Source organism: Labeo rohita, chromosome 3, assembly GCF_022985175.1.
Source record: "Labeo rohita strain BAU-BD-2019 chromosome 3, IGBB_LRoh.1.0, whole genome shotgun sequence".
Classification (NCBI taxonomy): domain Eukaryota; kingdom Metazoa; phylum Chordata; class Actinopteri; order Cypriniformes; family Cyprinidae; genus Labeo; species Labeo rohita.
In genome coordinates, this window is record NC_066871.1 from 30,092,272 (window position 1) to 30,119,771 (window position 27,500).

At 36.7% G+C, this 27,500-nt stretch overlaps 2 protein-coding genes across 3 annotated transcripts in view; one reads left to right on the forward strand and one right to left on the reverse strand.

Moving 5' to 3' along the window:
• The first annotated feature begins 254 nt into the window (after window positions 1-254).
• Window positions 255-7,444, forward strand: c1qtnf6a (C1q and TNF related 6a). The gene is made up of 3 exons (XM_051101500.1): window positions 255-341; window positions 3,268-3,453; window positions 6,413-7,444. Exons 2-3 carry the CDS (start codon window positions 3,276-3,278, stop codon window positions 7,012-7,014), a joined length of 780 nt encoding a protein of 259 aa, XP_050957457.1. The 5' UTR covers window positions 255-341; window positions 3,268-3,275; the 3' UTR covers window positions 7,015-7,444.
• A 4,707-nt stretch (window positions 7,445-12,151) lies between these two features.
• The window catches only part of mgat3a (beta-1,4-mannosyl-glycoprotein 4-beta-N-acetylglucosaminyltransferase a), a 36,186-nt gene continuing 20,837 nt past the window's right edge, over window positions 12,152-27,500 (reverse strand). Inside the window, exons 2-4 of one of the 2 annotated variants that reach the window (XM_051104462.1) lie at window positions 24,005-24,125; window positions 21,994-22,234; window positions 12,152-18,903 (exon numbers count right to left, since the gene is read on the reverse strand). In XM_051104462.1, the coding sequence (XP_050960419.1) occupies window positions 17,662-18,903; window positions 21,994-22,233 (1,482 nt within the window). In that variant the 5' untranslated portion in view covers window position 22,234; window positions 24,005-24,125 and the 3' untranslated portion in view covers window positions 12,152-17,661. The remainder of the gene's footprint in view (window positions 18,904-21,993; window positions 22,235-24,004; window positions 24,126-27,500) is intronic. The other variant, XM_051104455.1, reaches the window with a different exon arrangement.

The window sequence follows — 27,500 nt, forward strand, 5'->3', positions numbered from 1 at the left end:
TGTGCTTATAAACATTTATGTTCACAAATGTTGTGGGTTTTCACATTCATCAATTTTAATCAGTTTGTTTAGACACAGAAATGTTGCCCTTCTTTGAAAAACTTTGACTGAAAATGAATAAAATACATGTAGGAAAGTCTGTCTCAGCTGGCAGGCTTATTGTGTGTATGTTCAGGAATGGAATAGAAGAAAGTCACTGAGGGTGAATGAGGGAGCAAAAAAGGGAGGGAGAGAGAAAGAGGGAGGGAGAAATAAGCTGACCAAGAATTTTTCCTTTACTCTTTCTTGACTTCCCTTCTCAGCTCACTGACCCAGCTGCAGCTGCAAACGCAACAAGTACTGTAAGTTTTGCTCACACACACACACACACATGCACTTACAATCACACATACTGTAAGATCACATACTGTATATTATGCTTTATAGGCATTTTATAAAGTAAAATCAGTTTAATCCACTTTTGTAACCAAGCCTCATTAAGATGATCTGTAAGTTACAGTGCTCAAAGTTTTTTTTGCGAGCTAGTTAACATCTTGCTAGCAGACGGGCAGCTGCCGAGATAGAGAGCGTGTGCGAAGCGTTCTTGCGGTGCCACGGCTGATGTATCCCACACGCCTGCACAGCATCTTTTACAGTTTTACAGTACAGTAATATAGAAGACAGACTTAATGTGGTTATTTTGTTTTAGCATGTTTTGAAAAGGATTCAATTTCATTGCTGCAGGTTATTAAAATCAACAGGTGATTTTGATTGTTACACTGAAAATTAAAAGTCCTTAAAGAGTTTTTAAGCCTCTTAGTATATGGAGACCAACTATATGCTGTACTAAAATGGTCATTGCATTTTAAGCCTGCTTTTAAATTCATACAGTTGCAGTATTTGCTATGATGCTTACCTGGCAAATCAATTAAAATAATCATTATTGATATATAGAGTCATATACTTGTTCCATTAATTTTAATTTGTAGATACATTTGTATCGAATTGAAACATTTCGCCAAATTTTAACTTACTGTATTTAAAATGCATTCATTTCATATGCATTCATTTTTACTGATAAATAAATCAACTAACTAATAAATGGCGATTGTGGGTCCTCTGTTGAAAACCGTTGGATTTGAGTGTGTGTGTTTGTGTGTGTGTGTGAGAGAAAGAGAAAGAGAGAGGGTTTTTCCACTAGCTTTGGTACATTAAAAATGTCTATGTATGTCTGTCACTTCCACTTTTTCCATTGGAAATTGCCAGTATTGAAAGCTTTATGACTAACCCCTTTAGATGTTGCTTTTTATGGTCATATTATCAAAAGCTTGACTTTTCTTATGGGTCTTAACATGTCAGACCCAGCAGCCTGTTATAGTCTGACATGATACAGATCCTATCTGCATATCAAAAAAAGTTCAGCACAAAGAAATGTTTGATTTTCCATTGCAGATCCTATCAGTTATGCTCACTCAAGAACTCAGATGTGGTGCTGGCATGTTCACCATGTGTTTCTGCTTCTTAGTTTGTATTTTGGCTTTATGGCTTGGTGAACATGATCAAATGCATTTATAAGCGGATTTGAGCTTCTGTTTCAGACATAAATTACAGTCAATTACATATATTACAGTATAGTTTTTAAAAAAGAAGTTTCTTATGCACACCAAGGCTACATTTATTTAATCAAAATTACAGAATTGTTCTATTATAATACTATAATTTAAAATAACTGTTTTTAACATGTAATTTATTAATGTGATCAAAGCTGAATTTTCAGCATCATTCCAATTAGTGCTGTCAATTGATTAATCGCATCCAAAATTGAAGTTTTTGTTTACGTAATGTGTGTTTATACTGTGTATATTTATTATGTGTGTATATATAAATACACACACATATTACAGTACATTTTAAAAATATTTACATGTATTTCATTGCATGTTTATATTTATATAATTGTTATTACATATAAATATTTCATTATATAAACACAACATATTTTTCTTAAATATATACATGCATGTGTGTGTTTTATACATATACACAGTACACACACATACATTATGTAAACAAAAACCTTTATTTTGGATGCGATTAATCGTGATTAATCATTTGACAGCACTAATTTCTATTCATAATATGAAAACAGTTGGCCATGCTCTAAATTTTTGTGGAATATGTTTTTTCAGGATTCTTTGATTAATAAAACGGTATTTACTTGAAATACAAACATTTTGTAACATTATAAATGTCTTTAATGTCACTTTTGATTAATTTAATGCATCCTTACTGAATAAAAATATTCTTTAATGGTAGTGTACCTCACATTTTGAGTGTTAAAAACTAAAAAAAAAAATAAAATAAAACAAAAAACAAAATTCCTACCTTTTTTAAACAATCATTTTCCATTTTGCCTTATTGAATGTTGCTGCTTTCAATATGTGCTGGTCAAATGCACGTCTTCTGCACACAAGGAGTTATATTTTTAGGCTTGGCTTACAGTATATGATGATTATATGATATTTTATATCCACTGATTTAAGCCATGATTTGAAGTCAACTTGGAGCTTTTTTTAGCCAAGAACTGCTCACTTAGACAGGAAGAGATGTTTGACCTACATCTAAAGCGTCCAGCTAGGTTTTCTTCATTTATGTGCTGCTTTGGGACAGTTTATCTGAAACTGATTATAACAATCATACAGCAGCATGGCAACAAAATAATTCAAATAATTGCACAGTGGTCTCCATCTAATATGCTCCACGGAGATGCAACACAGCCTCATTGTTTACATTTTTGGGGGAACTAACCTATGATTACTAATAGTATCTGTACATTAAGCTGGGGCATAAGGAAGTTTTATAACATCAGCATATCTGAATTTGGAAGTGTTTTAAAGTCTCATGAGTCTTATCAGATGAACTCTGAAAAAAACAAGCTGGATTCTGTCAAGTGAAGAGACAGACTGAACTCTATTAGTTTAGCTGTAGTCGTGTTCAGGTTGGACTCGGACCAACAGAAACATTAATCTGTGTCCTAAAGGGGCCTACATTTGTCAGGCTGCATTCCACTCTCAGTATTACCCAGAAGCTCCTCTCTTTCTATTTTTTTTAGGATTACACTAATCCAGTCTACCTTAATGATCCCACTAATAAATATACAGGTGTTTCCACAGTCTCACATTAGTGAAACAATAACAGTGTGTGGAAAATTATTATAAGGAACGGCTGAAATACACATAAAATGAAAGCCATTATTCTTATAAATGCATATTTATTCTGTTATCTCAGATCGCACAATGTTTGGGTCCCTCCTGCTTGCCTGTCTGTTTCTACATCTGGTAGTCTCCATACCTCAACCGCCGTGCCGCCGATGCTGTGACCACATCCCACCACTAGATGACGCTGCAAACCTCAGAGAAAGCATGCCTGCAATGCCTGAGGTCCGCACATATATCAACATGACCATTCTTAAAGGTACCCGAAAGTCTAAAAAGTGCTTCAGCTTATATGACAGAAACAAGTTGTGTGTAGTTAATAGAGCTATACGAGCACGCCTGCTACTTTTGCGTGCATATTGATCCTTATTCTTTCGAAATCAGCCATGTTTGGCCTAACCAAACATGAAAATTTGATGAAAAATTTACTCAAACTCAGGCCATCCAAGATGTAGATGAGGGTTTAGTTATTGTTGCTCAGGACAGATTTGGAGTAATGTAGCATTACTTCATGGTAAGCATCACTTGCTCACCAGTGCATCCTCTGCAGTGAATGGGTGCCATCAGAATGAGAGTCAAAACATCACAATAATCCACAAGTAATCCATACCTGTCACACCTCTAAACTCGTTGTATTGGTTTTTCCCTCTTGTGCCCATATATGGTCCTCCTGTTCCTGACCTCGTTATGTCATTATTGATTAACCTTGTATCACCTGTGTCTTAATTAAGTTAATTGCTCCACCACCGTCAGCCGGCCCCCTGGAGTCGCCAGCCTTTCCTCCACCATGGCTCCCTCCTTTGGCTCTACCGTGGCCACCATCATGGCTGCAGCCTGGATCCCGCCTGCCTCCTCCTGCTCCAAGTCCCTCCTGTCTTCTCCCTGGCTCGTCTGATCCACCCTGGACCCTTCTGTCTCCTCCTTGGCCCCTCCCCTCCATCTTCACCTCCTTGAACCTTGTTTATCGTCCTCATCCTAGGAGTTCTCCATCAGAGCCTCCTCCTGCACTTCCTGCCAGTCCTTCGCCATCCCCTGTCACCATCCTACATCCACTCCTTTGTCCTCCTCCTAAGTCCCCCTCCGTCCCTCCCTTTTTTCTCTACGGCGTGAGGTTGCGCCTTCTGGGAGGGGGTGAACTGTCACACCCCTGAACTTATTGTACTATTTTTTCCCTCTTGTTCCCATATATTGCCTTCCTGTTCCTGCCCTTGTTATGTCATTATTGGTTAATGTTGTGTTGCCTGTGTCTTACTTGCGTTCATTGTAATCACCTGTCTTTATAAGTTGGTTTCAGTTCAGTGTTTGTCGTCCGGTCTCGTCAATGTGTACTTGAGTATTTCTACCCTCCTGTTGTGGATCTACCTGTTTTGGAGTTACCTGTGGATTATAACTTTATCTTTGACCTTCGTCCTCGTTCACCCCTTCCTTACACGATATGTGACAATACCACTCCAGTCCATCAGTTAACGTCAGTAAAAAGCTGCGTGTTTGCAAGAAACAAATTTAGGGGTGTCAGTAACGATTATTTTGGTAATCATTTCATTTTGGTTCATTTTGACAATTAATCAAGTAATCTGATAATTTTTTGTTGTAATAAAAATAGACGTAAACAAACAATAGACTTTAAAATGACTTAAAATACATGAATAATAGCAATGAGGCAATAATTGATTCAAATAAAATAACAAAAACTAGTAATCATACTGTTTAATCGAACAAAACAGTTAAAATACATATTGTAATAAAACAATATAATCCTAATTTATGTACATAATGTAATATATTAAATGCCTGCAGAGGATGCCAATGGCCGGGTGATTGTTTTACTTTTTACAGCGCAATCTAATCCTTGTGTAATATTGACTAAACATTTAATTCAAATGTCCACTTAATCTTTAACATTTGGCCACTTGTTTATCATAGCATATTTAGAAAGATAATGAAATAGATGGCGTTTGAGACAGTCCATGTATGAAAATGATAACTGTTTGTGTGGAGCAGCATTTACTGTGAACAGAGCTGCTCTGAGATGTATGGAAGCCAGTTTCTACCACTGAATAAAAAGGTTATTGTGACTTTTTATCTAACAGTTCTTTTTTCTGCAATTGTGAATTTACATCATACAATTCTGACTTTTTTTCTCAGAACTGTGAGATATAAACTCACACTTGCAAGTTCTAAAGTCAGAATTAAGATATAAATGTGGAATTGCAAGAAAAAAGTCAGAATTGCATGATATAAACTTGCAATTGAGAGAAAATAAGACAATTGTGTGATATAACCTTGCAATTGCGAGAAAAAAGTCTGAATTGTGAGATAAAAAGTTGCAGTTGGGAGAGAAAAAGCAGAACTGCGTGATATAAACTTGCAAATGCGAGAAAAAATACAGAATTGTGTGATTAAAAAGTCACAGTTGCTGGAAAAAAGATATAACTGCAAGATATAAACTTTCAATTCTGAGAAGAAAAAGTCAGAATTGAGATAAAAAGTCAGAATTGTGAGATAAAAAGTAGTTTTCCTGAACTATTCCTTTAAACCACTTAAAGCATCCGCAGGTGCTGTACATGCTGTTTCAGTCAAATAACATCAGCACAAACTTTAGTGAAGATTGAAGATCTTGTTGTAGCCAAATTTTGACCCCAGTGATGCTTGTTGGATTGTAGTTTTCCCTGTTTCCCAATCCCAATTGCTTGTCTGGCACAAGTGCTGTGGGATATTGGTTCTGATCCGCAAACTAAGCATAAATGTAATTCAGCTGGGAAATAAGGGCTGAATGATGTGAATACGTGTTTTCAGCTGTTTTCTTCCCCTCTGTGAGCCTCAGTTAACCTCTCTTGGCTCAGAAATAACTGCTCCACTGGAGGCCTACTTGGTGGACAGGAAGTGACAAGCCTGGCAGAAAAGGTGCTGATGTGGCGGGAACCGCATGAGAGTTGTTTTATGTGCCTGTGCATGCACATATGTGCATGTGTTTGTTGCATATACGGGAATGAAGCCTGCAGGAAATGTGTTCTGTGGAAATTTTGAGCTGAGGTCACAATTAGTGCCAAAATCAAAAGACAAAGCAAAACTGAACCCAAGATATGTGTCTAAGAATGTCTTTTGTTAGCTGTTTGCTCAAAGCTGTGATTTGAGGTTTACTTAAGTCAGTTTAATTAAGGCTTCTCCAGTGCTTTTCCCTTCTGCATCTTTCTCACACCTTGTTGTCTGTTTTCAAGGGGACAAAGGTGACCGTGGAGAAAGAGGAACTCCTGGGAAGCCTGGGATTGAGGGTTCCCCAGGACCACGGGGGTCTGAAGGCCCCAAAGGAGATAAGGGACAAGCCGGAGCTCCAGGTGACGCCTGCAAGTCCCAGCATTCTGCTTTCTCAGTGGGCCGACGGAAGTCCCTTCACAGCGTTGACAACTACCAGGCCCTGATCTTTGACACCATCTTCGTGAACTCCCCCGAACACTTCGACATGTTTACCGGGAAGTACCGTTGCCAAATCCCAGGAATCTACTTCTTCAATGTGAACATCCATACGTGGAACTTCAAGGAGACGTACCTGCACATCATGCATAACGACAGCGAGAAGGCCATCGTTTACGCTCAGCCCAGCGACCGCTCCATTATGCAGAGCCAGAGCGTCATGCTGCCTCTGCAGGAGGGCGACGAAGTCTGGGTCCGTCTCTACAAACGTGAGCGTGAGAACGCCATCTACAGTGACGATGTGGACATTTACATCACGTTTAATGGATACCTCATCAAACCTGAAATTGAGAAATGGCCAGAAATGGCAACGAGGAGTGAAAGGGATGATTATGGACATGAAGTTTGAAAATGTGCCAAAATGCTTGATCGGTGGAGCAGCTTTAACAAAACTGAAAAGCATCCAAACGTTTCGTATTAGATTTCTGCAGTCCAAACTAAATTCCCTAATGCAGGGAAATCTGCTTTTTCTACTTCAGTGTGAAGTCTTGTGTGAAGAGAACCAGGAAAGTTGAGGTCACATTAGCAACATTTTATTTTACATTAGAGAGATTTTGTGTGCTGAAAAGGTTCCCAGCTAATGCCTTCTACAGACTGTCCAATTTCAGCAATCTTAAAAGATCATAACAGATTGCACTGTGCAATACTCAATGGCATTTAAGCTTTAGCACCATGTCAAGTTGAGCAGCACATCATGTCATGTTGAATTTTTATTGGCTAGTCAGTAGACATACAGTTGAGGTCATAAGTTTACATACTCCTTGAGGAATCTGCAAAATGTTAATTATTTTAGCAAAATAAGAGGGATCATACAAAATGCATGTAATTTTTTATTTAGTGCTGACCTGAATAAGATATTTCACATAAAAGACGTTTACATATAGTTCACAAGAGAAAATAATAGTTGAATTTATAAAAATGACCCCGTTCAAAAGTTTCTTAATACTGTGTCTGAATGATCCACAGCTGTGTGTTTTTTTTTGTTTAGTGATAGTTGTTCATGAGTCCCTTGTTTATCCTGAACAGTTAAACTGACCGCTGTTTTTCAGAAAATCCTTCAGGTCCCACAAATTCTTTGGTTTTCCAGCATTTTTTGTAATTGAACCCTTTCCAAAATGACTGTATGATTTTGAGATCCATCTTTTCACACTGAGGACAACTGAGGGACTCATATGCAACTATTACAGAAGGTTTAAACGCTCACTGATGCTCCAGAAGGAAACTCAATGCATTAAGGGGGGTGAAAACTTTTTAAATTTGAAGATCAGGGTAAATTTCACTTACTATATTTTCTGGGGAACATGTAAGTATCTTCTGTAGCTTCTGAAGGGCAGTACTAAATGAAAAAAATATGATATTTAGGCAAAATAAGAAAAATGTATAAATCTTCATTCTGTTCAAATGTTTTCACTCCCCATTGTATTATTAATGTATTGTGTTTCATTCTGGAGCATCAGTGATTGTTTGAATCTTCTGTAATAGTTGCATATGAGTCCCTCAGTTGTTCTTGGTGTGAAAAGATGGATCTCAAAATCATACAGTCATTGTTGGAAAGGGTTCAAAAACAAAAGAATGCTGAAAAACCAAAGAATTAGTGGGACCTAAAGGATTTTTCTGAAGAAAAGCGGTCAGTTTAACTGTTCAGGACAAACAAGGGACTCGTGAACAAATATCACTAAACAACAACAACAAAAAACAAACAAACAGCTGTGTATAAACTCAGCTATTATTTTTTCTTGACTATAAATGTCTACTGAAATATCTTATTCGGGTCAGTACTGAATAAAAAATAACATTATATTAAAAATAACAATAAAAATAACAACATGCATTTTGTATGATCCCTCTTATTTTGGTCAAATAATTAACATTTCGCAGACTCTGCAAGGTGTATGTAAACTTATGACCTCAACTGTAGGTCAGAGCAATACACACTGTTAAATGGTCTGACACTGTCAGAAAATTTTTGGCAGGCTATCTTGGTCGCAAGACTGTGACAACAGCTGTCTTTGAACCGCTCTCACACCATTTAGGAGCCACAACCGAAGAAATCACCACAAATGTTTCACATTGGGCATCTTTAATCTGGGACAACCTAAAGTTGTACAGTGTATACTTTATAGGGAACATTCTCAGAACTTTGACTAATGTTTTGGTAAGATTCTCTCAACGTTCTGTAACATTAATAGAACGTTCGTTCAAAATGATCTGGTCTTTACCGATGTTCTCAAAATGTTAGTGCAAAAACATTATTTATAAATCAATAATGGCAGTTTTTTTCATCGTTTTCAGTAATTTTTTTAAATGTTATTAATGGTTTGCAAAATGATAAAATCATGGAATGTTCCCTTACCGTTCGCATAACCAGGAAAAAAACAACTCTGGACATCCTGAATGTTTATAAACATTAAGGGTACGTTTACACTAGTGCATTTTCGTTTTAAAACGCAGAACTTTTGCTACGGTTACGCCTGTTGTTTACACTACTCTGGCATTTGAACCCTCGAAATCTGTTTCTAGACCCAGTTTTAGTTTGAAAACTGTGGGGTTTTGTTTCAGTGTAAACTGACCAAAGCAGAGACATGCGCTTTCGGTTTTGTAGTGTAGATGAGAATCGTTTTCACTTTAAAACACAGTTGTAAACAGGGCCTGAGCTACGTCTACATTAATGCAGATACTTTTGAAAACAGCATTTTCGTTTAAAATGCTCTCCGTCCACGCTCACGTTTTCAGTCGTTTTCCAAAAGGCAAAATGTCTCAGAGCAACGGAAAATGTGACCGCATCTAACAGTATTAAAAATGAATTCCAGTGGTTCTTAACTGATGGATCAGGATCCAAAAATGGGCTGTAGTTCAGTTCTTTACTAGTACTTAACAAAAGCTTTTGTGGTTCACATCAAAAACTGTGCGTACAGTAGTTGTAATTTTGTCGCATGGTAGAAGATTTGGCAGATGACAACATGGTCAGGTTGTGTGAGGTGCTATAATCTTCAAAACACAATGAACGACGGAATTCATGACCATCTGCTTCATAAAAATGTTTGACAATAGGGACATTTCTGTTTACTGCTGGATGATGAACAGTTCTGTTCTCCAGATTATCTCCAGATTTAAAGTGAAACCAGTTGAGAACCACTGATGTAGGCCTAGCCCAGATCTTAGCCTAGGTCTTTGTTTAGACATGCAGGGTCTTCTGAAGATCCATCAGCAGCATCTGGGAAATGGTAGCTGGTTTATGTTAGTTGTGATAGGATGTTTACATGGCGTGACTGGCTACTTGAACCCGCTGCTGGTCTCTTCAAACATTAACAGGCAACTGGAATCATAACAAACAAAGTTTACATTGAAGCACATGGTTGCTAAAGTGTTCTGGATGGCTTTTAGTCGCTTGCTATGTGGCTATGTAGGTCATTGCTTTACTAGTCCAAGTTAAATAAGCCTAATGATTTATTTTTAAAAGCCATATATTGTCTGCAGGGTGAAAACCAGAAGTTAAGACATCTGGTCAGGGATTTTGAGGGGAGTATAGTATACACTACCATTCACATGTTTGAGGTCAGTACGATTTTTAAAATATGTTTTTTACTCTTATGCTCAGCAAGGCTGCATTTTACTGTATCAAAAGTACAGTTGTGAAATATTATTACAACTGTTACAATTATTACGTTTTCTATTTTTATATATTTTAAAATGTTATTTATTTCAGTGATGCAAAACTCCAGTTTTAAATGTCACATGATCCTTTAGAAATCTCAAGAAACATTATTATTATGAACCTTGAAAACGTATCAATAATCATTTTCTGTTATGATTCTTTGAATAGAAAATTAAAAAACAGCATTAATTTGAAATGTCTTTAGTGTCACTTTTGATCATTTTAAAGCATCTTTGCTGAATAAAAGTATTATTTCCTTTTTAAAAAATCTTATTGATCTCAGACTGGTAGTTCTTTTAATCTGGCTTAAGAAAATGTAATTGTAATCAGCCATTTGTTGGTTTTAAATGGGTCAGGTCCTGAGAAAGTCTGCTTTTAGTGTGAGTGGTTGTGTCTGGCTCTGTTTATTGGGGGGGAAGGGGCTTTTTGTTGCTTTTAAACAGGATGTATGTGGCTTTCCTTTTTCAGTAGCAAGAATCCACTTGAGAGACTCACATGATAGAAATATTCTGAAACCACAAGACACCCATCTCTGCCCCAATCAGTGACTTAAAAGAGTCTTCAATAAAAGCTGGCACTTGCTTTTTTTTTTTTTTTTTTTTTTAATGTTTATGTTAAAACCAATTCAGTCTGGACTGCAGAAGCCGGATCTCAGGAACGTAGAGATTCCAAACTATTAACAAGAAATGGTGCTGAGGAAAAAAATCAATCTGGTTGCATTACCAAAGAATCAGGTGCTTAAAATGTTTTGTAATTTGATCACATAAGGTGCTATAAGTTACATACTTGACAGTCATTTTAAAAGATTTTGGTCTGTATATAAATAACTCAGTGGTGCTTAATGTTAATGTACTGTATGGATATCTAGCATTTCTTTGATTATTTTAAATGGCACAATAAAGGTTTCATTTCACTGAAGTCATTTTGAATAATTGATGACTGGAATCAACTTTTTCTTGTAGCTTTGGCTATTCTTTTAAATGAAAATTAATAACTTTTTTTTTAATGCTGCAGAACACATCCCAAAAGTTATTTTCTTTCGTTCATAAAACATAAGGCTCAAAAAGATTTTGAAAGACTCTGTGCAGATTCTGTATGGATTACACTTTAAAAAGTAAAACTATCTGCCTAGCATTTTGTTTCACCCACAATATGGGTTAAGTATACATTTTTATTTTTTTAATCCTGGTTCAGTGTGAGATCTGCCACAGAGCTTTTTTTTTTTTTTGGAATGAATAGAGAGAAACGTTTGTGTTTTAACACCCTCTAGTGGTAAGAGGGAAAACGCATTTCATTATTATCACAACAATACAGATTAAATCATCATATTGGTCTTTTACATAGAAAAGATTATTTGCAAAGAAGAAAACCCTGATTTTATTTCTCCCAATAAATACAAACTCATACAAATATTACTTTCTACATGAATCATTTGTAAAAGCAAATATACATTTCTCTGAATTTTTTTTTGACATATACAAGAGTAATCAACATTGAGTAAAATCATCCACATTTTTACAGTCCTGTGCAACCCAAACACGAAAAATACAATCTCATTCACATTCATTTATTAAACACAATCTGAAATATCAATAATTGCACAGCAATCATTAAACAATGAAAAAAACATTTGGCAAAATCCAGTGTGCTAATATTATTGATGATGAAAATCTGATAAAAGTGGCCTTATATGATATGTTGATCATTATTCTACTGTACAGATTATGGCTTCTAATTTCTCTAAAGGAAGTGCAATAATTTAACATGTTGGCCCTCCAAGTGCATATTTCTCACATGAGTTTGTTTCTATACTGGAACAGATTAGGAGCAATTTTGCATTGCATTATTTGCCTACCAATGATTTCTCTGCAGTGAATGGGTGCCAGAGAGTCCAAACAGCTGATAAAAACATAACAATCCATTCGAACTGTTCCTTCTGGCCAAAATATACAAGTCCTCTAACCATAATATTGCTTTCTTTAGTGAAAAAGTTGTCTTATCTAAATCAGGAGAGAAATATGCACAGATCAAGCACTGTTTACAAGCAAAAACTGTTCTAAACAAATATGTTATTGGATTTTGATGTAAGAGGACAACAGGGAAGGGACTTTTTCACTAGAGTAAACATTATTATTGACTCATATTTTGTCTAGAAACAACAGTTTGAAGCTAAAATGTCTTAAAAATAGATTTTTTTTTTTTTTATTATAAACAAAATTTCATTTCACAAGACATTAATTGATGGACTAGAGTTGTGTGGATTACTTATGGCTCATTGTAATGTTTTTATCAGGCACCCATTCACAAGTGATGCAAATCAAGCTCAATAGTAGATTTTAATTTTTGTGTGAACTATTTCTTTAGAAAAGCATTCAGAGTGTACAGATCTGAGAAAAAACAACTCTGCGCTCTTTAGTCTTTGTAAACACTGGCAAAAGTCTCTGTGATTCTCATAAGCAGCATCTGAGCAGGTTACAAGGTTGCATCTCTGCCATGTAGGAAGGGGGGAAAAGACAAAGCAGCTCAGATTTGATTTCGGCTCTCGGCCCCTGTGAGGGTCTCGGGTGAACAGATGCACTGTTGCCCTCTGGTCCCACAGAAAGCAACCACCCACCTTCTGAGTGACTCATGGGACAGCTCAGCATTATTTCTAAACCTTGTCAACCTAGCAAGGTTTCTACCTGAGATAGACGCAAAAAAACGAAGCAGGATGATATGAGCAAGAGTGCTGATGCTATAATATCAGAGCCAGAACAATTTAGAGCAACAGTAGGATTCTGATTTTTTATACAAGCTCAATAAACGAGACGTTAATATCATATATTTAGCCAATCTTTCACAACAGAATGTTAACAGCAGTTAAAACTACTAAGTCAGATATACTCGCAATACTAAGGCATAGAGGAAACTTACTGATTAAATTATGGATAAGGCTACTATTACAAAAAATTACACTACACTAGTGGGTTTTTGTTTTAAAAAGGCGTTTTAGGTTACACTAGTGCGTTTTTGTTTTAGTAGTAGTTTACACTACTCTCAAAAACTGAGACTCTTGAAAACGCTGCAGACTCCGTTTTGAAAACTCCGGAGTTTCCGGAGAACTAAACAGAGACTTGAAAACGATGGCGTGGCTGCCCACATTCTTTCTGCGTATCCTTAACGACCGTGTAAACAATAACATCGTGTTCATTGTTGTACCAATAGATATGTATGGGTAGATGCATCATTCGACCATTCCACGCACGTCGTAGACGCATCCGCCATCTAAATAACAGGGAATCTACCTGTACCTATCTATGGTTGCACCTGAATGAATGGTCATGTGACATGTGTTTTCGGTTGTGTAGTGTAGACTGAGAACAAGAAGATCCCCCCAGCTGACCCAGGATGCCTTTCTGTGTGGAGTTTCCATGTTTTTCCCGTGTCTGCGTGGGTTTCCTCCAGGTGCTCCGGTTTCCCCCACAATCCAAAGACATGCGGTATAGGTGAATTGGACACAGTAAATTGGCCATAGTGAGTGAGTGTGTTCCAGCACTGGGGTTGCACGAGTTAGTGCACTCTCAGGGCTGGGTTGGGCATCCGGCATAAAACGTGCCAAATCGGCTGTGGTGACCCCTGATAAAGGGAGCAAGCCGAAGGAGAGAGAGAGTGTGTGTAGGTGGAGAACCTTTCTGAAAACGGCAGTATAGACGAGGATAGTTTTCATTTTAAAACAAAAACTCACTCGTGTAAACAGGGCCTCAGTCCACACTACACAACCGAAAACGCATGTCACGTGACCATTCATAATGAGCATGATGTTGTTGTCAAAGATGCGCAGAGCGTTTTTAGGCAGCCACGCCATCGGTTTAAAAAAAATCTCCGTTTTGGTCCGTTTGCACTAAAACACCGTGTCTACGCCGGACGGGAGCGGCGTGGCGCGACAAAATGCAGTAGAACCCATTAATAATAACTGATGCTGTCTACACTGGATGCGGCGCGACACCACACGACAAATCCCTGATAGGGGATTTATGACGTGCTCACACAAAGTTCAAATGATTTGCAACGTTTTCAAACTAAAACAAGGTCTGCAGCGTTTTCGAAAGTCTCAGTTTTCGAGGGTCGAAAACACCATAGTGTAAACGACTTGTGTAACTGTAGCAAAAGTTATGCGTTTTAAAATGAAAAGGCACTAGTGTAAACGTAGCCTTTTAAATAAGTTGCTGGTAAATGTAAGCAGTGCACATTTTGGTCTGTGGTCAATAACATTTTAACTGACAAAGTGAAAGTTAAAAGATAACATATTCATGTTACGTGGCAACTGAATTCGCCGAAAGAAACATTCCACCCACAAATCTAAATGCTGTCATCACTTATTTAAGTTCTTTCAACTGCTCTAGCTATTTTTAGGTTTTATTATCAATTTAAGAGCTGTTTGTTTGATCGCATTATGTACTGTAAGGTGATCTTTTAATGAAAGGAGAGTAAGACCTCATTGGATTAACCTTAATCTTATATAATCATTTGGCCACCAGACAGTTTCGGTTCCCATACTTCTGTCCCAATACTCTGCAATTCACACAGGTTTGAAATGACTTAAGGGTAAGTAAATAATGGGTAAGCTATCCCTTTAATAATAAACTTCAAGTTTCGAACACCCTACTTTCTGAAACTTACCAGTTTTGTTTTTGGCTATTTAGGTTTGTTATCTTAAAATTTCTTTCCTGTTGCTGCTAACTTTGCTGACACATGGTCAGGCTCTTGCAAATTCAGTTCCTGACAGGATATCCGGTTTCAAAGCACAATTTACAGGACCCACATCAGGGATACTGACGGCTAATGCTTACATATCTATATCCAAGCACACAGAGCGTGACCGACCCTATGAAGGCCTTGAAACACAAGTCATCAGCAAAATCTTAAACCTTTACAAGCTGTGACAGGCCATCATAGTTCAGTGGACTATGAAAGAATGAAAGTGGCATTATAGCTGCAGTATCATTGTCGTTTACAGTGTAAAAATCATTACAATATTAACAAAACTTGTTTAGAATTTTATCTCATCTTGTATAAATCCATTTTACTTGTAAGATGTTGTAAGATAAAATTTGTTTTCAAAATATATCAAAGTTATTTTTTTCTTTACTTGTTTTAAAGGGGACATCAGATACTCATTTTTCACAAGTTTGTATGATTCTTTAGTGCCTTCATACAATGTCTGCACCAGACTTTGGTTAAAATTCCTCAATGCTTGTGAAAACTTTATACCTCGTCAAAAACAGCTCTGTTCACAGCGACCCATTTGGTGCATGTCTCTTTAAATGATAATGATCTCTGCCCACCCCGTCCCCTCTTTCATTTTTTGGTGTATTCGGTGCCACGTTACCATAAAAACTAAAATAATTTACTTGCTCTGATGTTGGGAGAAAATAAACACTTCTATGTTCACTTTTACATCCAACTACGAGGACGGAAATATGCTAATATGGGACTGTCCGTCTGTGGCTGTGGGCGGGGCCTGAACACTATGACATCATACTGCTCAGAAAATCAAAACGGTTTGAAAATTAAGACTGTTTAGGTTTTTTAGGGATTCAAAAAAAGAGTGACTGGATTTTTTTATCATTGTAGGGTGGTTGTGTCCACACACTGCTAAGACATTTATATGCAAACACCATGTGAAAGTAAATTAAGCATCAAATGTCCCCTTTAAATATGAACAAATTATAAATTGAGAAAAAAAGTAATTGCCACCAAGGCAATAATAATAAAAATAATATAAGATTTAAGGTATATTCTCTGAAAACAAGTCTTAACATATTATTTTGTATGTTATTTATATTATTACTTTTGTGTTATTTATCTTGTTTAGGGGTGTTTAGATATTTTTACTAAGAAATAATGTAAACATAAAAGCCATTTTAAATATATGTTTTTCCAGTGTAGATCGTAAAAAAATCGTAAAATTCTAAAGTACACCTGTATCCTGTTCGTAATTGTTCAACCCTGTGTAAAAAACAAAATATTAATAATAATTAAAAAAATAGTATGACGGCACTATGTGCCACTGTGACGCAACCGTAATCTATGCACATTGGGTTTAAGATTAATAATGTGTTTTAGAATCAACAAAGCAATGCAAATAATGCATTAATCCTGGAGATATCCTTCATGAATACAGAAACCATTACTGGACGTGGGGGTTTAAACCAATTTAGTGCTGATCATTCATATGAAGTAAACATTTCTATAAATGAATGTCCTATCAAATCCATATAAGTGCATTTTGTTGCGATTATTTTCATGCATTTCTGTGATTATGTTTGGAGATCTTTTCATAAGCCTCTTTCACACACAGTCTTTACTGGAAAATTACGGGTAAATTACTGCTTAGAGAACATGTATGAACAGGGCCTTTTCAAAAATACCTGTAAATTCGTTCTGGCAATTACCGGTATGGGAAGTTGTAACATTACCAGTATTTAACTGGTAATCTGCTCTGTGTGAACGTAGAAAGATGTTACCGGTATTAAATCTGCTTTGGTCCAAATTGGCCAATCATAGCGTTTTTATGGAGATTACATGATTACTCCGAGCTGTTTACAAAGCTCCGCTGCTTTTTTAAATGAGTTTTTCTATGTTAATATGCGTTTAGATGGACATCTCGTAGCTTTTTCACTGTGTCACGCTCAAGACCCAGCCTTCTTTACCATTCATCAGTGCTGCATACTATTATGCACGTCCTGTGTTAATAAGATCAAAAATGCATTCTGAAATGTTGTTAAATTAGACAGATAAAGTGCTTCTACTCATGCAGACAATGGTGCAGCTTTTAAAGATGGTTTCCAAAAACTGACATCACAGAATTTACCAGCATTTTGGTGCTAATGTGTGCTGATGTCTCTTACCGGTAAAAATACAGAACTCCGTTGGCTGTGTGAAGGTACTGGTAATTCTACAGGAATTTACCTGGATTGCTGTGTGAAAGGGGCTATAGTGATGAAATATAAGTAAAACCATGCTGGGTTAACCTTGGAGTCACTGGACGAAGTATATGAAGAATAATCAAATTAATTGTAATTAATTGTAATTTTATAGCTATGAAGTGGCTAAATCATTCGGTATCACTCTTGTTAGAGAGTCCAAAGCAACAGATCTGATCAAAGAGTAAACTATGCTGGTTTTCTTTGCTGTTTTTACAGTCCGCGTATGATGTGGTGGGAAGTCATAAGAATTGGAATTGTGGATCTTGAAAACTGAATCATGAACCACAAAAGGCTGTGAAACTTCTTCCTATCATTCAGTTTCACTTCTCACTTCAACTTATTAAGCTGCTCATTTGAAACTGACCCGTTTCTCTTAATGTTTCTCTTTTGCATATGGGTTCTCCAGCAAATAGTGATATTTTTTATAGTTGTCCAGCAGGTATTTGGGAGCATACATATGCTCTTTGGGGTCTGAGGGTGGGTACTCTGGTACAGACCCATCAAACCACCCCCCTGTCTGTATTAAGTCTTCAATATAACTTATCTTCCGTTTCTCGCTGTAATCGCCCCAACGTGGGAAGTCTCCATTTTGAGCCGATATGAGTTTGTAATAAATTCCCTCTGGTTTAAAACACCAGGAACAGTGCCATCCAGCATAGTGAACAGGGCTTCCGATGGCCCACGGTACCAGAATGCGTCCCGTGGAGTTCTCGTATTCCCGGAATCCCGACATGGAATAATACGACCGGCGGCGAAGGAGAATCCCATCACCCTTGTAAACCTTAAAGAGCATAGCTGCCGTGCAAGCAGATAAAACGTTTAGCGTTCCAAACTGCCTCCAGTAGAATCCGTATAGGGATTTACGCATGTGGATCCCGACTGGTTCCGTCCAGCCGTCGTGGAGCTTGAGGAAAAGGATTCCATCTCGAGCTGGAATTTCATCCGCATCGTCGATGATGAAAACATCATCCCGTTTGAGGCCCTTAAGCCTCGACATTCCATTTTTGGTCAAATAGGTGCGCAGGTAATCGTCCGCGATCCAGCCGTCCGCACGGCCGCCATCAGGAAAATGGTCCAGGAAGATGTACAGGATTTTGTGCTTTATATAGTCAAATGTTCCGTTTAGGATCATCTGCCGGAACAAAAGAGGTCTTGAGTCACCATACGCAGTGAAATTGGATTCGCAAATCAAAAACACGTCCACAACATCTCCAAGTTCGTGGAATCGAGCGTGTAGTAGGTCAAACTCGTGGTTGACGTTGATGGCATTGATGACCCGACGTGGAACTTTTCTGGGTGTTACTTTTGACTTGGACGGGAGGTTGGAATGATACACGATGGTAGGGATGCCACAGTGAGGGCCGTGCCAACCCTGCAGGCAGGGACACCGAACCATCTGCTCGTTTGTATTGATTGCTTTGTCTTTGGGGTCGATTTCTCTGTGATGTTGCAGTAACTTGTGGCGAGTTGCGAAGTCGGCCAGATCCGTCCCCTCTTTTAAGCACATGGCTCCAGATTCGGTGTGGATGAAAAAGGGTGTGGGATCATTTTGAAGTACAAAGGTACGTTCATGAAGTTTCCCATCTGGGAGAATCTCATTTGAGTCAAAACTGCCCTGTTTGGAAGAAAAGAAGATTATTATAAATACACTTTCATACATCTATGATCAAAGCGACATTCTTGTATTAGCTATGACACTTTGTGTTGTTAGATTGTTAGTTATGCTGTCAGTTTTTGGGATGCCCAAATCTAAATATGACAGTTGCCACAAAAAAGTAAATGACCCCATGATTTACTTATTTTTAAGCCACGTATGTGACTTTTTTTCTTTCAGACGAATACAATCAGAGATATATTAAAAATGTCCTGGCTCTTCCAAGCTTTATAATGTCAGTGAATGGCTGTTGAGATTTTGAAGTCCAATAAAGTGCATCCATCATAAAAAGTACTCCACATGGCTCCAGAGGATTAAAGAGCAGGCCAAATGATTTTAAAGTGTCCTATTATTGTGTTAGAGTTCCCTACAACAGGTTTAAATGCATCTAAGGTCAGAAAACATTTTGATATAATTTTAATTCTTGATATTCTTAGAACTCAGTTGAAAATGTACACTTAACCTATCAATCGTACTTACAGGTTGTGGTTCGTAGACGCGTGTTAGTCCAAATAAAGAAGATTAGAAGCCAAAGAAGATAAAAGCCAAGATTAGAGAAGCAGTCCTTGGTAAACTGACAAGCATACAACTAAAGATTTAAATTGTATTGTGGTATTGTGAAAAAAATGAATTTTAACCTCTGATTCTTTACATCATCATTTGTACACAAAGTAAACTAGCTTTCACAGCACAGAACACAGCGTCTTCTCCAAATGATGAACTAGCGGAAGTGTTTGTGGGCACGTCAGACTGTTTGTATGTCGCAGGCAGGTGGGGATTATGCAAATGTGTAACCACAGGGGCATTTATAATCGATGCATTCATAATCATTACTTTAGCCAGTGCTCTGCAGCGAACTTTATGCGTGCACTTCAGCGTGAAATAGCTATACGCCTAAATGACTATATTAAAGTATAGTTTGGCAGGTTATTATACTAATCAATTTAATATAATCGTGCGACTAATTGACTAGAAAAATCTTTAGTCGGGGCCAGGCCTTGGCACAACGAACCGATCCATTTTTAAAATAAAATGCTGACATCATGCGCAACTGCAAATCACGTCAGGTTGTATTGCATTGCAGTAGTTATGCATGTGTAAGGAGTCAAATGTTTTTATTTTATTTCATTTTTTTTATGGGGGTGCTATGAGGGGCTTTGGTTTTTCAGCACCTGGTTGGAGCACCTGCTAGGCCCTCCCTAGCACCGCCCATGTAGATTGGTAACAGGCAAAAGACTGGAAAATATGACGACTCGTTAAGGCGATTCTGAGATGACTCTTTCTTTAGAGAGACGATATCTTGATATACAATACATTTTTTTCATTAACAACTTTGCAGACTGTTTACACTGAAGAATAGCTACGTTACAAACTGCAAACAAAGATATTTTTCAAAAACCCATGACCTTCTCTTTAAAAAAGGCCTTCTGAAGAGAACCGATATGTTTGTGTGAGAAAAAATATCCATATTTAAAACTTTATAAACCGTAATCTCTACTTTCCTGTAACTGTTGTATACGCGTTCATGAGAGAGTGGTGTTCCAGCAGATGACGTAGGACGTAGGTGTAGTGTAAACTCTGGTGAGAATATGCTACTCTCGTGAGAAATGATCTCCTTTCTTTTTTTAAAAAAATACAAATCCATGTTTTGTTTTGCTCTCTCCACTTTGCTTCCACGTTCACCAAAGTGTTCGCCTACATCTTACATCATCCGCTGAAACACAACTCTCTTGTGAACATACAAACGACAGTAAGCAAAAGCTAGAGATTATGCTTTATAAAGTTTTTAAATATGGATATTTTTTATACAAACATGCATCGATTCATTTCAGAAGGGCTTTATTAACCCTCTCGGGCCATGTGGGGTATGGTTTATGATGGATGGACTCATTTTTTTGGAGTTAAAAAAAAAAATCAACAGCCATTCATTGCCATTATAAAGCTTGGAAGAGCCAGGACATTTTTTTTATATAACTCTGATTGCCAATAATTCAGCTGCGAACTGACTATGTGACCCAACCGGTGTTTTAAAATTTTAAAGTCAAAGACATAATTGCTTTCTGTGTAAAACACTTCACAATTAAACCTGAAAGTTATACATTTAAAACCCAGCCCAAACCCCAAGGGAATGACAAACTAAGAGCTCAGGGGTCATTCAATGAAAACGATGCCTTTTTCACTTGGAAAAATTGAAAAATAAAATGTTTAATCAATATTTTTTAAACATCCATGGAATGAAGACACCTTAAAATGACAAAAAATGTACTGTGTCATCTCAGGCTATGTAATTTATTATTTTATGACTATTTTTCCACCTCATGTTTTGGTACTCTAAAAAGTAACAGGTTGACAGTAACAGGTTTGACTGTTTCAAACAAATTCCTAGCTAATCAAGTTCAAGTTCACAAAGGCACATATTGTACACTTTGAAAGGATTTTACTTGTAGATGTTGATTATATTAAATGTAAGATATAATTGTTTAAATTTACATTTTAAAAATGGTAACAGGTGATGGGAGTAACAGCGTTACTAACGGCGTTATTTTTCTCAGTGACGAGTAATCAAACGAATTACTGTTTCCCGCATTACAACGCCGTTACCGTTACTGACAATAAAATGTGGCGTTACTATAATTTATTATAATCATATTATTATAATTTTATTTATTATAATTTATTTATTTATTTATTATTTAAATGCATACTTGGACCAAAAACACTGCTTAACAATGAGACTATATTTAGAACAATATGCAAATGTAATTTTTATAACATTTTGCGAATTAAAAGCCCTGCTGAAAAAGTAAAATCACAGTGAGTGACAGGCCAAAAACCTTACCCTTACCAGCATGCATACATTTTAAAATAATAATTTAATGGACTTTTGATGTAATATTGATGAAAGCATACATAGTATTGTTACGTTTTTTTAATTGCACATTTATTTGTTGTTATGTTAAATCTATGGTTGATTATTCCTTAGAGACACAAAAGGCACAGTTTTCGTGGAATCACCCTCACTAAAACCATAGACCTCTAGATGTCTCTGACCTGCTTTGACTTTACGTTCAGGCGGCTGAGTTTGTGAACATCTTGCTGGGAGTTGAAGTCAGCAGCTGGAATATTCCAGAAGATATCGCTGAATATCTTCAGAGTCTTCAGATGGTTGGAGGGAGAGGAGAATTCCTGCAGCAGCGGAATATTGTACAGGGCTTTGTAGTAATGAAGGAAGGAAACAACAAAAATCCCCAGTAAGCACAGAAGGAAGACTTTATGCCTTCTTATTCTCATCCTGTAAGACAGAGAAAATTCTGTTAAAGTAAAAACGGAAGCATGTCACACAACATTTTCTGGCTGTCTGGGTGTCCTCTCAGTCCAAAATAACAGCTAATCAAATAGCGACATGCTAACGCAATGACATTTAGCAATCTCATTTTGCAGCGGATCACGGAAGTTGTTCAAAAGCATTAACTAACACGATTTAGTCCTTAGATGAGCAGTGTTGTGCAACTTTAGCAACCATGGGAAAGACTAGGGAACTTATTAAATTTTTGTGTGAACAGCACCTTACACTGTGTGTGAAAATTGATCGAAATGCACTAAAGATGGTATTAAAATCCTGTATTAAAATGTTTGCTGGTCTCTCCAGGTTGAATGTTATGAAAGTCAAGACTCACTTCTTGCCTGCTCATTCATCAAACATTAACACACAACAGTGTATTATTCCAAACTATGTGGTAATCGTTGCATTTGTTACAGTAACTGTTGGAGCTGTCTGGAGCCAAGAGATAACAGCTTCTACTGACTGTAAAGACACATGACTACAAAGATAAAAAAGTCATGTTTACATATCTAGATGCTGTTTTTTTACTGGTCGTTACTGGAACAGCATCCCATGAGCAACACATGGCTCAGTGATTAGATGGTGATGAAGGAGGACTAAGATATAAGTAACTGTACAGTTTATGGTTGTCTCAACTGAACCTACAAACACTTAGTTGTTGGAATTACATTACAGCTGTAAAGAAACTTTTTTTTGCACAGTATTCATACAACAGTATTTTAGGTTATTAAATCTAATTTTAGAATATTAAACAATAAAGGCATGCATATATATCGACTTTTTGATTATTTTCTCAAGCATAGTTACTTCTGTAAATACCGTTTTGTGGCTCTTTAATTTGTCGTCACTGTACTTCCTTCTTAGATCAATCAGCATGTGAACCGATCATCTTTTCTTATTTACTTAAAGCATGAAATAAATATGACTAATATGACTAACTTTAAGTCAACTGAAGTTAATCTACACTCCTGTCTGATTTGTTTGTCTGACAAAATGGCAGATTCTGCATTATGATTGGTCAGATCGCCTGTCAATCAAGCTGTTTGCAAAGGGTCAATTGAAAACGCAAATTCACCCTCTGACAGCAGGTGGCGCATATGGAACAGCAGAAAGATTGTTTCCTTGGTGTACTGGTGTAAACAAAGCAATGCTGCACTTATAAACACCACTTTGCATTATAAAGAGGTAAGTTGAAAAAAAATAAAATCTAAACTTTTTCTGAAGACAGTCAGTTCCCCTCAGAGATACATTCTTTATAAACCCCACCCACAACTGTAAATCGCAATTTGTTTAAACATCTCAACCGATTTGAATGGTCACATATTTTTATCCACATATGTTTAATTGATTTTCAACCTCGGCTCGGAGTACTTTGTTACCTAATTAATTATCCCTAATTAAAATGATTTTTAAATGAAAAATATAATGATTTAACATAAAAAAAAAACAATAAAAGTGTAATATAAATATATGGGTGTTTTCTTTCATGGTGGGGTCAGGGAAAATTTGCAAAGCAAGTCCAGCATAACAATTTTATAGCAGACAAGACACTTATCCATATAGAAGTTTATGGAGTTACAATTTTTATTGTACAGACCTGAGTAAGGTATTTCTCATAAAAGACATTTACATATAGCCCACAAGAGAACATGATAGTTGAATTTATAAAAATGCATTTAAAAGATCACATCCCCTTGATTCTTAATACTGTGTTGTTACCTGAATGATCCACAGCTGTGTTTTTTTGTTTTGTGATAGTTGTCCCTTGTTTGTCCTAAACACTTAAACTGCCCACTGTTCTTCGGAAACAAGTATCTTCTGTAGATTCTGAAGGGCAGTACTAAATGGAAAAAAATATGATATTTAGCCTTAATAAGAAAAATGTATGCATCTTCATTCTTTTCAAAAGTTTTCACCCTGGCTCTTAATGCATTGTGAGCATTTGAACCCTCTGTGATAGTTGCATACGAGTCCCTCAGTTGTCCTATATGTAAATATCTTTTATGTGAAATATCTTATTCAGGTCAGTACCACATAAAAAAAATTACATGCATTTTGTATAAATCATTAATAAATAACTGTGCAGTTAAAACGTGCAAGGTTAGTTGGAAACAAAAAAAAAAAAACCCTGGTTTATCTCATACTTCGCATTTTATGGCATTACCACACTGATAATTCTCAATCCTGTCTCCAACAACCTGGAGCAAAGATCTGACCTGAACTAAGAGTCACAATAAAACACACGGTAAGCAACACCTCGATCCAGAGTGCTCTCAGTGCAAGCGCTCTCATATCTATGACATGTTAACGGTGTCAATGAACATGTAATTTTTACTAAAAGGGGTCATAAACTGTACTATAAAAACATCCTGTAAGTTTCAGAATTCTAAACTTTCTTGTTAGTCTAAAAACAGCTTATATTGAAGGCAGTCTGCCAAAACGACAGGTTGTGGAATGTGCCACTCTATGATGTAATGGTGTGGATAAGCACCATCTCCGCAGAAGAAGATCAACGCCTGCTTCTACATCACTGCCTGTTTAGCCCCGCCCACCGATTCATGCAATAGAAGTAATGTAAGTAATAAGAAGGGCAAACGCAGAAACCAAACGATAAACATGGCTCTACAGACAACAAGACACTGTATGGTGCCAAGTTGTGGAAATAAAGTCTTTGCAGTCTTTGCATTGCCTGCCTTCTGATCATAACATTAGGAAAGAGTGGAACGTTTTCCAGACCGCGTCAGTAGAACTTGGTTCCCTGTTCACTTTATTTTACCACAGATTCATTTACAAACAAGGCACAATTCGACACATGATTTTCAGAAAGACTGAAACTAAAAGAAGATGCCGTGCTGACTGTATTGGATCTGACAATAATGTCGCAACACGCAAATGTGAGTAACTACATGCTCACTATTGCTTTGTCTGTTATTACAGATTGTTTGATATGTACTGAGTATTTATGCCTCCGTCTATGAAGGATGTAGGCTGTCAAACATACACAACTATTAGCCATTCATAGCAGTGGGTGTTTACTTCCGAGTCTACAATCCACCACGTCTATTCAAAACAGAGCGTTCTGATGAGGGGGGTCAAAACAGGACAGAAAATAGCCTAATACCTCTAAATTATGATGTTTTTTGATGTAAAAATCTTGATGACATTATAAGTGGACCTCAGAGAACAATACAAAATAACAAAAAAAGCAGTTCATGACTTCTTTAAAGGGATGGCTTATGCAAAAATGAAAATTCTGTCATCATTTACTCGCCCTCAAGATGTTCCAAACCTGTTTCTTTCTTCTGTTCAACACAGGAGGAAGATATTCTGAAGAATGCTGGTAAACAAACAGCTGCTGGTAGCCACTGACTTCCTAGTATTCAAACTAAAAATGCATTCTTCAAAATATCTTCTTTCGTCAACAGATGAAAACCATTGTGCTTGAACTAGTGTTTGAACTGACATGAGGGTAAGTAAATGAAAACAAAATTGCAATGTTGTTAATGCCTTTCACACACTCTGTAATGTTGTAAAAAAATAACAGCCAAATGTTTCCACCCCTAACAAAAACCTTGAGACAAATGGAGCAGGGTGAAGACAAGAAGAATCAAGGAAGTGGTTTTACTGCTGCAGCATGTTACATTAAAAAAAAAAAAAAGGAGGAAATGAAAAAGGGAGGAAAAAAACACAAAGACTAAACAGATATCTGACTAGAAATTTAACTACAACCATAAAAAAAACTTTTTCATTACTTTTTTCAAAATAAAAAACCCAAAACATTTTATTTCAGCTCATTGCAGAGGCAACGTTTCTCAGTTTTGTTTAGTTTAACTTCAAGTGTTAGTAGCTAAAACTAAAGCTATAAATTAATCAAATTTACAGGCACGTTTAAAATAGAGGAGAAAACTGACTACAATGAAAATAAAAATAGAAAAAAATAATTCAAACTATTAACAAAAACTATAATAGTGTATCAATGATAATAAGATAACTCTAGACGTAGATCTAGATAATAAGATCCTCTGAAAGGAGACCGAGTGAATAATTCACCTGACCCTTGAGCTCATTTTTACGCTTATCACCTGTTTTCTCGTCTCCCAGTGTTAATATTGGACAGGACAAACACAATCTATTGTTAAACTACAATTTCTATCCACAAACATCATGTATAAGCATGGTTTTATATGGTACGAAGGTCAGTATTTGACCATATGATGAATAATCTTTGTCATAAATTATTAAAGGAGAAGTCCACTTCCATAGCAACAATTTACAAATAATTTACACACCCACTTGTCATCCAAAATGTTCATGTCTTTCTTTCTTCAGTCGTAAAGAAATTATGTTTTTTGAGGAAAACATTTCAGGATTTTTCTCCATATAATGTATAATGAACTTCCAAAATGCAGTTTAAATGTGGTTTCAAACGATCCCAGCCAAGGAAGAAGGGTGTTATCTAGCGAAATGATTGGTTATTTTAATAACAATAATACAATTTATATACTTTTTAATGTCAAACGCTCGTCTTGTTTTACTCTGCCTGTACTGTTTTTGTTTTGGTTCATGACAGTTATGGTATGTTGAAAAACTCCCATCTCATGTTCTCCCTCAACTTCAGAATCGTCCCATATCGCTGTTTTACCTTTTTTGTTAAGGGTGTTTGATCTTCTTTGCATGTTCACTTTGCAAAGACTGGGTTGGTACTTCTGCAGCAATGTAGGATGATTTTGAAATGATTTTTGAAGTTGATGAGTTTTTCAACATACCCTTACTGTCTTGAGTCAGAATACACAGAGTTCAAGGAGAGAAAGACAAGACGAGCGTTTGAGATTAAAAAGTATTTACATTGTATTTTTTTAATGAAAACAACCTATCGTTTTGCTAGATAGGACCCTTCTCCCTCGGCTGGGATCATTTACAACCGCATTTGGGATTGTTTGAAGCCACATTTAAACTGCATTTTGGAAGTTCAAAATCGGGGGACCATTTCAGTCCATTATATGGAGAAAAATGCTGAAATTTTAGTTTGATTTTTTTTATTTCACTTGACAGCAGGCATCCTGTGTGTATTAATTTAACCAGTGTGACTTCTAAAACAAAATGATACAGCTTTCTAGACTTTGCCCTACCCAAAGTATTAAAACAAGTCTGCTCATCTCTTGAAACCACAAAACAGTGACTACAATGTGGTTTTGTGTGTGTTTTGTATTCAAGG

Bases quoted from the DNA above. Each gene is read 5' to 3' on its own strand.
- c1qtnf6a (XM_051101500.1), top strand. From the start codon at position 3,276: ATGTTTGGGTCCCTCCTGCTTGCCTGTCTGTTTCTACATCTGGTAGTC. The intron at 3,454-6,412 runs GTACCCGAAAGT...TCTGTTTTCAAG, and splicing joins CAACATGACCATTCTTAAAG to GGGACAAAGGTGACCGTGGA.